This window comes from Oxyura jamaicensis, chromosome 8 (assembly GCF_011077185.1).
Source record: "Oxyura jamaicensis isolate SHBP4307 breed ruddy duck chromosome 8, BPBGC_Ojam_1.0, whole genome shotgun sequence".
Lineage (NCBI taxonomy): Eukaryota > Metazoa > Chordata > Aves > Anseriformes > Anatidae > Oxyura > Oxyura jamaicensis.
The window spans coordinates 11,189,903-11,202,278 of record NC_048900.1 but is presented as its reverse complement, the minus strand read 5'-3'; the positions used below and the strand labels follow the sequence as shown (position 1 = coordinate 11,202,278).

The window sequence follows — 12,376 nt, the reverse complement described above, 5'->3', positions numbered from 1 at the left end:
CCCGTAAGCAATCTGGGTCGTTCCAGACTAAACAAGTCTGTTGATCCCAGTCTTTCAGGCACTGCTCTCGGGCTGACGTGCTGAGATAGTCAACTGTGCAAGTTCAAAAAGGAAGGAAATGGCTAAAAAGCTTCCTGGCACCTTCCCCGCTCCCTGCTGGATCCCCCTGCTGTGCTTGTGATCGCAGCGCAGCCATGGCCGGGATGCCCAGCTCCTTCCATGCCCACACGCCTTGGGGCAGGGCACCAGGTGTCCCCAGCCGTGGCTTCTGCCTGCCAGATGTGCTGCAGTCGGCGTGGGAAGGTGCTGCGGGTCCTCCACACCTCTCCCCCACCCAGGGCTTCGGCATCTCGGTGGAGGGAGGGGGGAGGATGGATGGAGGGGTGGCAGCAGGGGGGAGCAACGCAGGGCTCCTGATCAAAGCCGTCTGCTAGCAGGCAGGGGGCAAAGGGAGGAGGAGGGCAACCTGCTTCTGACCCATCCACAGAAAAGGGAGAGGAGTGTTGTGAAATAAGGTAGTTTCTCCATGAGCTGCTTTCCAATAAGCTTCAGAGTCAATTCTTGGTTTTTGTGCCTTGCTGCAGCCCTGTATAATGCACCTCGTGAGGCAGCTTTTGCCCTGAAGATAAGCAAAGCTGTGGGGAGGTGCAGAGGTGGGGGAGAGGCTGCGGGTAAGAGGAAAAGGGCTGAGTGAGGGTGCCGGGTGCCGTGCTGCTCTCACACAAGCTGTGCTGTGTCTGATCTTCAGCCCCTCTCACCCCCAGCAGCTGAGCTGCAGCCCCGGGAGGGGCAGGAGGCAGAAGCGGGCTGTTGAGTAACATTTGGTGCAGAGAGGATTTGGGAAGGGGGGAATTGCATGTGAGGCATTACCAGAGCATGACCGGACAAATCCAGGTGAACTGCAATGCTCTCCCCTGCAGGGCCCCTCAGTGCCTGTCCTGACCTTTCGTGCTAGTCCTGCTCTCAATCCACACGTGCATCTCCTGAGCCTCTTCTGGTCACAGGGCTGAGGCAAATGTGATGTGAAATGCAGCTAGATAGTGTTAAAATGCTGCTTGCAGTTTTAGGTCCTGAGTTTTGAGCAGCGGCCCTCGCCAGGGATCTGCAGAACCCTCTCCTTGGAGCGAGATGCTAACGGCAAGGAGAGGCCAGCGAGGGGCTTCTCAGTGCTTTGCCCCTTCCCCGTGCTGGGAGCACTGGGAGAGCTGAGGTCACTGCCCATCGCCCCTCGTCCTGCCTTCTTCCAGCTTCAGTCTGTGCTAGTGCAGACGGGTGAAAAGAGATGTGGCAGGGTGTGCCTGTCTCAAGAGCTGGGGTGCTGCAGGCAGAGCAGGGGCCTTTAAGCACTGGGGATGATATGTTTATGGCAGCAGCACGCTCACACGTATAATCAGTGCTAATGCTGTGGCGGAGCAGTCCGGCCTGGCCTTCCAGAACTGGTTTTGCCCCTAAGCTGAGCAGCTGTGTAATCTTCAAGGTAATTTTTAGGTTCGCTGAGCGCCTTGTTGCAGCACATCATTCCCCGCAGAATTAGAGATGCAGGGGGAGCTTCTGCCCTCCCCTGCTTCCCTTCGAAAACACGGCTGTGTCCTGCTTCAGATGGGGCTCAGCGCAGGGATCCAGTACCTCTCACCTTGAAGATCACGGTTGTCCTGCAACCCCAAGCTCCTCTCTTGGCACAAACAATTGTGGCAGGTAATTTTGCGTGTATTACAGCTGTGTTTTTACCAACACATTGTCAGACTTCATTGTCACCATGACCAAAGGACATCCAAATGCGATTGCCATCATGAAAGGAACAAAGACTCATTCAGGAATGTCTTTTTGTTTTTCTTGTCTTCCTGGTGGAACAGTTCCTGTTAGTGATAGGAGATGAAAATAAAATAGAGGTAGTGTAGGGGAGTGGTGGTTTATGAAAATGATTTATTAAATCTTTTGTAGATTTGGAATCAAAAAATCAGCCCAAACCATGGCCTTGCAGTGCTTGAACAATGTGCATGCGTGCAGGGAGATGTGCTTCAGGATGGATGATGAACAGAGTGTGGGGGAGAGATATGAAGGGGGGAGCCGCTCTTGGCACAGGGAGATGTGGTGCCAGGGAAGAATAAATTGTTTTACCTGGAAGGGTGCAGAGCAGGGCCATGTCCTTCTCTATCCTGGTCCAGCACTGACCAGTTGTAGCAGACAGGGTGGGAAGAGGAAAGCTCTACCTGCTCCAGAGCTGTTGTGGGTGCGTCTGGCTGCATCCCACACCCCTGGTGTCCCCTGGTGGTGTCTCTCGCGCTGTCACCCCGCCCTAGGGGTCACCCACCTCCTGCCCAAGTTGTGATGTTTCTGAATGAACTTTAGTCCAGAAAGGAGACAGTAACCCAAATCCCTGTGCGGGATAAACCAGCTGAGGGCCTTGCTGAGGTCGTCCCCCGCCTCAAGCTGACCCCAGGGCACAGGGGGCTCTTGCTTGGTATGCATTAAAGAGCCTTTCTCTGTGCTGCTGCAGATTTAGCCCTCAAGTTACAACAGCAGGAACCATTCTTGCTCTCAGTTCAACCTTTCCTTGCATCAGGTGTAAGGATGATTGTGCTGTTTACCAACACACATCATGATGAGCATGACATCTGTGTGGGAAAAACGTACAAAACCAATGCACCCTTCCAGATAGAGCTGCTCTTGGAAAGCATTTGGCTGCTCTGTTCGGGTGACTCCTGAATTCAGAGGCAAGACTGAAAAAAGCTCCCTGTTTAAACCGGAGCCAGGAAAGTAATTCAGCATAAATGTTAAAATTTGGGTGTGCTGAGGTGTTGTGAAATTGCGTGGAACAGACTTTTTTTCCACCATGAGTGCAGTGGAAGGGTGTTGAAATGAGATATATTTGCTTTCTAAACTTTCTCAGTTGTCAGTGGGTTTCAGTTGAATTATTATCATTAATTATTATGCAAACTTCTGTATGTTTCAGTTGGGGTTGCACTTTGCAGCAGGGTCTATCTGAAGCAGTTTGTGAGGCTGCTTTCAGTTTTGGGCTTAGCTGAAGAAGCTGTGGATGTTTGTCACAAACAACTGAGAAAAAGGTTGTTTAGGGTTCTTCCAGGAAAAGCAAGTATTCACTTTGTTTGCACAATTACAGCCCTGACCTAAATAAAACTTTGTCCAATATGATGAGCTCTTTTGCTTAGTGAACTGAAAAAAGCTAGAGAAAAGTACAGAATACAGTAAGACTACATCTCAGTTTGAAGACTTTGCTGGTTTCTTTCACGATCTCATTTATTTTTAAATAGAAGTCTTGTTTCAGAAGCAAGCAGATTTTTTTTTATTTTTTTTTTTTGTCTTTAAAAGGTCATAAAAATATATCTGTATTAGAACAGCTTTGCTGGATGATGCTTACAGTGAGGTGCCCAAGCAGCATGAAGTTGCCTTGACTATGTATTATACACGCAGTGGATAAAACCGGTAGTGAGTTAACTTTAAAATACTCATTTCAGATTATTTTCATAACATGATGAATGCTTTGCCAGTTCTTACATCAGCGCCAATGCTGAACCATGCAGAACAGAAACAGTGTTTTCTGTTACCAAAGTAGTGGATAGCAGTAAAAAAAAAAAAAAAAAAAAAAAAAAAGGGGGATAGGGAAGGGGGAGGAAAAAACTGGTATCTTGTACAAAATCAAGCCCTGAGGCTGGTCTGCTGGTGCTGGGCTCCAGCATGTCTAGCCTGCTGTTTGGCGTGGTTAAAACTTCTGCAAAGGGACACTTCATGTCTAACCCACAGCTAATGCTGCAGGGGTAACTCAGCTCCCTGTCTCCAATGGAGATAAACATCAGTAAGTTTGGGGTGGTGGATAAAATGCTGTCAGGTGTGGAAAGAGTGGGCAACACCTCCTAAGTCTTGTCTTCCTGTGACTGGTGTCATAAAGAAATGAAATGTCTGCTCTTTGGCTCCAATTTGAACAAATAATCCCCTCCTCTCCCTTCTTTTTGTCCCCTGCTCCAAGTTTATGGCCACAAATCTCCCACGGGAGGACAAGGCACGCAGCGGAGGACAGGAGAGATGGGCTGTGATTTCAGGCACTGGCGTGAACAGCTGAGCCAGCAGTTGGGCAGATCAGCAAGGCACTGTTAGCAGGAGACCAGGCCAACATGGGGGTCTGGAGAACTCAGATGCACTGCTTGTAAAAACAGTGACCTGTTCTCAGTTCGCGTCGTGTTCAGACGCAGACTCAGCCTCTGCAAGGCTTCAGTTTGTGCTGTCTGTACAGAAACAAGCCGTGCTGTGCTCCAGCAGGCAGGATTGTAGGCACGAGGGGCTGACACTTGGGGCAGGCTGCTGGGTTATTATAAATACTTCAACCTGTGCCTGCTCCTAGCTGCTCCCTGAGTTAGCAGCTCTGCCCAGCACTCCTGCAGCAATTCAGTGTGCAGGACCACCTCAGCATTTGCAGGACTTGGCTGTCTCCTCTTGGGGAAGAGGAGGTACGGTAAGAAACCAGCCTGCTTACTTAAGGGTTTGTGGTGTTAATGCTGGAGATTTTGTCTTTCCTTGTTGGTATCAGCTCCGCTAATAGCAGCCAGAGCACCACCTGCCTGGCAGGAACGGAAATGTACCTTTGGTGGGCAAGGGCCTGGTGTGCTGCCTTATGTGGTCTGAAATAAATATCAGTGTTATCATCTACATTCATCAATAAAAGTTAGCTGGGGAGGGGCAGGCAGAATCACAGAAAGCAAGCCAAGGAACTGCTGGGCTGGAAACACTCACGGTCCCTGGGCAAGGCCTAGTGCGTGAGGAACCACCCTGGAAAAGCCGTGGAGGGGCTTGAGGGTGCATTTTGTCAGCTCGCTCCTCTCTTGACCCTGAGGGCTCGCCCTCAGTGTAGGGAAATGATGTAGAGATGCCTCCGATGGCTTCCAGCCCTGAGTGCAGATCAGATACCTGGGTGAAGAGGAATCATGTAGGACCAAGACTGAGGTATCAGCCCAAAGAGATGCTTGTAGCCCTGTGGTGGCAAACGGATCACAACTGAACTCTTTTAAGAGGTAGCATTAAGTTAAACTCTATTACTCCTTCCTTTACGTGTGTGATCCCTTGAGGCTTCGCACCATCAGAGCCATAATGAAGTGGTTTGTGTTTCATTGTTCTCGGTTTTCAGAATGGCATAAGGGCCGCTCTGGGTGTGGGATTCCCCTGCTTTTGTGTAGTGTTTAAGTGCTGACAACTTTAATTTTTTTTGTAATTGATGTTTGGGGGAATTCTGGATTTCAGGTTTGTTTGAACAGATGGCATTTAGGATCTGACCTTTGGGTGTAAATCAGTCAGTAGAGCTGTATCAGGACTGACTGCTCAAACCGTTGACTAGCAAACTGATTTTCTTTTTGAAGCATGACTTGAAAATGTTGGGTTTAGGGAATTTGACCTTCCTTTGTTCCACTTCCTGCAAAGTACTGTTTTTCCTCCTGCCTCCCCACATTGTAATGTGCTCCTGTGCAACTAGCAGTCTAAAATATCAGCTCTTCCCACCTGTCAGAAGGAAGCATACAGTCTATTACCTTCAGCTGGCCAAAAGGCCTGGATCAATTTGTACCTGTCGAACTCTTCCATGGAAGGACGGGAAACAAATTGTAGAGAAATAACATGGGGGTGTTACGAAGTGAGTTCCTTGTTCATTTGTGTCTCTGCCTGCACTGGGGCTGGCCAGGACTGACTTTTCAGTCCTTCCCAGGGCTCTGGCAGCCTCTGTCCCTAGGTTTTGGTGTGGATGTGGCAGCCCCCCTTCTCAATGTTCTGCACCGGATGGATTGGTAGGACCAGGTGGGAGATGCGGCTCCACAGCCCACTCAGCTTGTCAGAGTCCATGTGGTCGTAGGAGCTGGGGGTCCTGGCACTGGTGAACTTGGCCCAGAGGAAGTCGCGGACCCTCTCTTCCACCCACTGGAAGCTGATGTGGGTCTCCAGCACCTCCTGCTCCAGCAGCACCGTCAGCAGCAGGGCCACGTCCTTGAAAGCAGCACTTTCATGGTCACAGTACTTGTAGAAGATGAGGGTGGCCCCTGCCGGCAGCAGCTCGAAGCGGTGTATCACCGCAGCACGGTACCCAGCCTGGAAAGCTGAACTGAGCTCTAAGTCCATGTTCAGCTTGGCCTCGTCACTCTGGAGCTCAGATACATCCCTGCCATCGATCTGCACCGTGCTGGCATGTAGGGCGGCTGAGTAGGCATCAGCCACGTGGGTGCTAAGGCACCGCAAGGTCCGTTCGCCCTGGCGGGCAGCCGTGAGGATGATGATGGCCGGCTGCGTGGGCTGGGATGTGTTGAGGTGCTTCTGCAAGAACTTGCGCCCACGAAGCCACAAGTGGGGATTCTGCCCAGGAAACTTGTCCTGCAGCTTGTTGAAGTGGGACAGGAAGGCCTCCACCGTGGGGTTCCTGGGGGCCTGCTGGGACTCGGCAGTTGGGTTGTTGAAGAAGAATAAGCAGAAGATGAGCAATGCGAGGCCCAGAATGACAAGTCCTGCTCAGCAGGGAAGAGATACAAAGAGGGAACAGCAGTCAGTCCCAAGTGACCCACAGTGATATGCTGAAAAGTAGCTACAAGGGCTCTTTTCCCCCTCCTTGACCTTCCCCCCGTGACAGCAAAGTGGTTCAGGTAGGCACACTCTCTGGGGTCCCAAGGAACAGTGAAGAAGCTGCTTGCTCCATGCTGTAGGATCCGTGCTCCTTCACACCAGTTGGGGGGGCTACAGCTCCAGAGATGGAGGCATGGCTACAGCTTTGTAATTGCAATGCAAAACTGAAGAAATTACAGCTGGCCACAAGCTTTCTCCTATCCCCTTGCCTCTGTTTTATTTAGGGTTTGTTACCATATGGAGCACCTGCCTCCACATATGGAGGTGGCAGAACCAGCTAAGTGTTCCTTAGCTGCCTCCCTCCTACTACTGGGTTAGACATCCCCCTGTCTTTAAGGGGATGGATTGCTTTCTTTATTTGTGAGCTGTTTCCCCAAAATCACTCTTGCCTGATGAGAAGCTGTTCCCTCGAACCCTTAGAAGACTGTGAAGGATCCCGAGAGAGAAGAAGAATTAAATGTGTTTCATTACTTGTTCCTGGTGGATCAGGGCCTTCTGGTCGACGAGTAACGCACAAGGGAAGCTTCTTTTCCTCACCTTTCAGTAAGTTGAACTCTTTAGTCTTCTTCTGTTCTGTATTTTGAGCCGTGACGCTCTGCAAGCATGGCTGAGCCTCTGGCTGTGGGGCTGCATGTCCTACAGTGAGAGAAGGAAATTTGTCACTCGCTGTTGAGGGAGCGGATAATTTGGGTAGTGAGACAAGTAACAGAGCTTTCCAGAGCTCCCAGCTGTGGAAAAGAGTTAATGCTACTTTGAGTCTTGGCTCTCCTTGCTTTTCAGTCAGGAAAAGGAGAAAAACCAATGCAAAGCCCAGCATGGGTTCATGCCTTTTAAAGCAGGACAGCACCCGAGGGTGGGAGGGTGGAGAGAGAGTGAGAGTGATGAGCCAGTTAATTTTGTGCTAAGGAGCAAATACCTTCTTTCTTGCTTGACTCCAAAAACCTGACAACAGGCACTAGAAATCTCATTATTCCATTTTTCCAATGCCTTTGCAAAGCATAGGCGTGCACACACAGAAGCAGCAGCAGTGTGCAACCACGAGCTCACCTTTTGTCCCATGTCTGCTCCTTAATGTGCTTGAGGATTCCCTTTCCTGTGTTTCTTGCTCTGTGTGCTCTCCTGGCTCCTGACCTAGGAGAGGGATGCTGGTGCTCTCCTCTGCTGAGAGGTCCCCGGTGACATCTTCTGTGGCATTCATATCTGAATGTGTCGTTTTACTCTCAGAGCTCAGTGACTTGCTTCTTTGTAAAGCATCTTCCTCTGCTGTGCAGGAGCTTTCACATGGCCTGTTTATCTCCAGGTCCTCCTGAGTTTCCTGGAGGACATTGCTGTCTCCATTGCTGTCCATTTTGTCTTGGGCCACCATGGCTGTAGGGAGTGAAATTCATAGACCTAGGCTTAGCTTCTTTCAGCACAAGAACCAGCCACCTTTTCTCCTGTCCTGCCTCCTCAAAAGAAAGGCCCAGGTTATCAGCATTTTGGAAATGCAGTACATGCAGATGGGGAGAGACTCACCTCTGTCTGAGTCATCTTCTTCCTGAGGTCTTTTTGAGACATCATCTCTTGTCTCCACAGATTCTTCCAGTGATGCTTCGGTTTCCTGAGGAACCTTCTCCTCCACTGTGGGGCCAGCTAAATCTGAAAGCTTCACCTCTTCCCCAAAAGCAGTTGGTGGATTACTCACCAAAGAGTCCTCCTCTGGTTTGCAGGAGGTCTCAGAACACCTGCTTGTCACTTGGTGCTCAAGTGTTTCTTTGGGGGGCTCCTGGTGTGCAGGATGCTCTGCTGTGCTCTCCACCTCATCCTGGGCTGGCCCACCTGTTGGGATCAGAGTTCACAATTTCAACTAGCCATGCAGGGGATGAGAATACCCAGTGCTTCACCACCACCCTGTGAAACTCCCAGTTCCTGCATTTCAGAAACACCTACCCGAGCTGCTGTGGAGAAGAGTTTCCCACAACCAGCCACCATCACCAATGAATCACACTGCCATATGTCCAGACACACGGCTCAAATTGGCCTCTACATTTTTTGACTGTAGTAGTGGCCATGCAATGAGCAATCGCTTTCAGAGATGCAATCCTCTCTCCAAACTTTGACCTGTCCAGTGCTGGTAGCTTTGTTTTTTAAAGCTCAAATGTTACCACCACAGTGTGGTGGGTTGGCCATGGTGCAGCTGAGCACCCAGGGTGACCAAAAGTGAGAAAACTTGTGGGTGAAGGTCAAGGCAGCTGAATAGGTGAAGGCAGTGGGGGTGACAAATGATGCAAACACAACCCCCAAGTGGACTGATGGCCAGAGAGTCTCCATGCAATGGCCAACCACATCTCCCCCTTCTTCTTCCTGTTCCCCAGTTTTATTGCAGAGCATGACCTTATAGTGTATGGAATATCTCTGGCTGACTTGGGACAGCTGTCCCAGCTGTGTCCCCTCCAAATCTTTTGCCTGTCCCATCCTACTTGCTGGGAGACAGAGAAAGCCTTGAGGCTATGCAAGCCCTGTTCAGCAGTAGCCAAAACACAGGTGCATTATCAACACTTTCTGTTACTTTATTTTTAACCACAAATCCAAAACACAACACCCTACTGGCTGCTATGCTGGAAGTTAACTCTATCCTGGCCAGACCCAGTGCACAGCATCCTACGGGGACATGCAGTGCCTTCATTAAATGGTACGTTGCCAGATCTTCCCCAGACAGTGGTTTTCCTAGGCTGGTATTAAGATGTTAGACTTGAAGAATTTCTAAGGCAGTTATTGAATATTGGCCATAACGCTCATTGCCTCCATGCAATGGCCACCTTGGAAGCCAACCCCATCTCCACCTCCTTCATCCTGTACCCCAGCTTTTATTGCTGATGGGGCTACTCTTCCAAATGGCTCTGGTAACAGCAAATTATACCCAAATATTAGGGCATAATGCAACAGAGACATTCTGAGGCTGAACATAAGAATTTGCAACGTATTCTGAATCTTACAAAACCAAACTGTGGCTCAAATTTCAACTGTTATTTGTGGAAATGACTTATGACTGATCAAGCACTGCAGTGACAGAGAAATAATAACGCTAAATTAGAATAAAGACTGACAAAAATGGCAAGGAACTCCCTCCTCACTTGAAAACAGAGAAAAGCTGTGCTTGTCACATGTCAGAACATGCTGTCCTTTGGGCTTTTACATTCTTTGTTGTCTTGTTCCTGTTTTTACAGGAGCAATTCTGAATGCCTAGGACAGGTCTGATAAGATTACAGCATCAAGGTATCGCTGAAATGCTCATGTATAAGGAGGCACCAGGAGGACGTAAGTGCATGGTAGGAACTGAAATGCAATGAACGCAGAGGTATCCTGCTATTCAAGTTGGGCACAAGCAGTGCCCCTTGCCATGCCTATTCTGTATGTTTTGCATCCCTGGGTGGTGGAAAACTGGCTTATTATTTAACATCTGCAGATCTGTGAGTGCTGGCCTCTGCAGAATTTGCAACCTGCACTCGAGATGAACTGTCTCATGCCCACCTTGCAGATACAACCCGATGGGACTCAGTTCTTCACTGGAAGCCTGTTTGTTGTTAACTCTGAGCTTCTCCTTGTGGGTCCGAGATACCTGTGTTCAACAGAGCCTCCTTCTCCTTAACTGGTCACCAGAGGGAGGTGACTACCTCTGCCACCTACCATGCATAACCCTGCTGCTCTACCTGATTGCACTTACACTTGGCAGCTGGCCCAGAGGAGGTGTTCCCCTCCCTGCAGCCCAAGTTACAAAGCTGTTTCCCATGGGGAAGCACTAAGATACCAGGAACAAAGTTCTCCTAGCTTGCAGCTCTATCTTTAGCCCTTTTTGTGCTGCCATCCTGGACACAGAGCCTAAACTTGTGACCGGAATCTGAAAGTGAAAGTAAATTGTTACTACGTGGCCTGGAGAAGAAGGGATTTTTCTCAGCCTGTGATTTTGTTTCAGTTTACCTTGTCACTGTTGAAATAGTCTTGTGATGGGATTTTCCCAGGAGATGGTGCAAGGGCAGGGTTCACTTACCTCCAGGCAGATCCACACTTGGATTCTTTTCCATTTTCTTTCTCCTGAGGGGTCCCAGCACCTTTTACTTCACTTTCTCCTTTGCTTGTGCAGGGATTTGTCTCCCTGCTGGTGGAGTGGCTGACCAAGTCCTACCCCCAGCAGGGCCACCATCCTGCCTTCGCCTCAGGAACTGCAGCTGAACACCTGTGGACCTGACAGGCACAAACACAGCCATGGTGATACATGGTGGAAGAGGAGAATCCTCCCTCCATGCTCAAGATTATGTGGGAGGCATGAAAACGGGTGCATGTAACCGGTACTGTATGCCACGAACCTTCAGTGACGAGCACAACGCCTGCCTGCTGACCAGCAACAGGCATCATGGAAAACTCCTGAGCAATTCTCCCCACTGGAGCTGGGTTCATGCAGATCAAAGATCTCAGTACCCAGCCATCGCTGGAGGGGAACCTTTCCCCTTGGCCCCTCTACAGCTCAGTTTTCTTGCTAAAAACAAGATTTAGGAGTGTGGGGGTTTATTGAGGGCTCTCCTGGCCTGGCCGCTGTCCCTGCCTTCCCTGTGTCATTCCCACTTGCAAAAAGGGAAGCACAAAGCCGCGGTGCCCTTGGACACTTACCTGGACAGGGCTGGAGCCGGCTGGGGCTGTGAAGAGAAGCAGTGAGGTGGCCTGCGATGGCCCCGGGGCTTGTCCTTCCCGGAGGCCCTTTGGCTGGGCCGGACAGTCCTTTTCCCGAACGCGCCCTAAATCCTCTGCTGCTGTCGGCGCGAGGGTGAACCCTGCCCTTCCACGGCTGCCCAGGCAGGCTGCTGGGAGCTGTAGTTTTCCTCCCTCCTCTCCAGTGCTGGCAGCTGTTCCACCAGGAGAAGCAGGGCTGTCATTCCCGGAAGCGTTCAGTGTTGTTACTCCTTTAGGACTGTATTTCTGGCTGCATTTCTGTGCTGTAGGCTTAAATACATTTGGGCAATGCCTTTCAAAAAAAATAATAGTATATTTTGCTGTGCCCACAGAGGGGGCAGATAGGTTCCAACCTTACAGACCCCTGCCCCAGGACCCATTTCATGGGAAACAGCGGCATGGAGCAGGGCACACTGAGGAAAGGCATTGATGCAAGGGACAGAGGCTGCAGCCCATCAAGCCAGCCTGGAACCTTTCTACAATCTGCAAATAGCTGAGATGAAGCACAGGGAAAGGTGACTGAAGCAGTGCCGGTACAGGGCAGAGTCTGGGAGTGGGACTCTTCAATCTGAGGAGCAGAAGGCTTACAGAGGGGAGGGCTGATCCACGTGGAGTTATTGTTCACCAAACCCCTCGTTACTAGAACTTGAGACACTTGCAAAACAGGCAGCAGGTTAGGTTTGAGTGGGCAGAAAAAAGTATTTTTTTAATGCTATGTGCAGGAAACTTCCAGACCTTCCTGGCACAGGGGTGATGGAGACAGACTTTCAGGATTAGACTCATTTGTGGACACCAGGTCTGTAAACAGTTAGTGCAGGACTGGGTGGGGAAATATAATTTAGGTGAAGTGCAAAAGCCCAGCCCCATGCCGTGGTCTGCTCTCCTTCTGCTCCCACAGCATCCTAAACTCGTGTGCTGGTGATGTACTGGGTCTGGCTGGGATGGGGCTCACTGTCCTCATGGCATCCCATACAGTGCTGTGCTTTGAGTTTTAGCTGTTGCTGAGCAGTGCTTGCACAGCATCAACGCTCTCTTTCCAGCCCCCCAAAAGCCAGTCGTCCCA

General features: G+C 50.2%; 1 protein-coding gene across 2 annotated transcripts; it reads right to left on the bottom strand.

The window, feature by feature from the left end:
* Window positions 1-4,873: 4,873 nt before the first annotated feature.
* Window positions 4,874-11,488, bottom strand: TOR1AIP2 (torsin 1A interacting protein 2). 2 transcript variants are annotated; one of them, XM_035333777.1, is made up of 6 exons: window positions 11,254-11,488; window positions 10,637-10,830; window positions 8,125-8,427; window positions 7,657-7,977; window positions 7,081-7,245; window positions 4,874-6,494 (listed from the first exon to the last, which is right to left on the bottom strand). In XM_035333777.1, the coding sequence occupies exons 2-6, from the start codon at window positions 10,668-10,670 to the stop codon at window positions 5,728-5,730; spliced, it is 1,590 nt and encodes a 529-aa protein (XP_035189668.1). In that variant the 5' UTR covers window positions 10,671-10,830; window positions 11,254-11,488; the 3' UTR covers window positions 4,874-5,727. The 2 variants fall into 2 exon arrangements, with proteins under 2 accessions (XP_035189668.1, XP_035189669.1); XM_035333778.1 differs by having other exon boundaries at window positions 7,147-7,245; window positions 11,254-11,484.
* Window positions 11,489-12,376: the final 888 nt, after the last annotated feature.

What these genes read in the sequence shown, in the direction of transcription:
- TOR1AIP2 (XM_035333777.1), bottom strand. Translation starts at nt 10,670, where the DNA reads ATGGAAAAGAATCCAAGTGTGGATCTGCCTGGAG. An exon ending in AGAAGATGACTCAGACAGAG is followed by an intron (nt 7,978 to 8,124) that starts GTGAGTCTCTCC and finishes CACTCCCTACAG; the next exon opens with CCATGGTGGCCCAAGACAAA. An exon ending in GAGCAGACATGGGACAAAAG is followed by an intron (nt 7,246 to 7,656) that starts GTGAGCTCGTGG and finishes CTCTCACTGTAG; the next exon opens with GACATGCAGCCCCACAGCCA.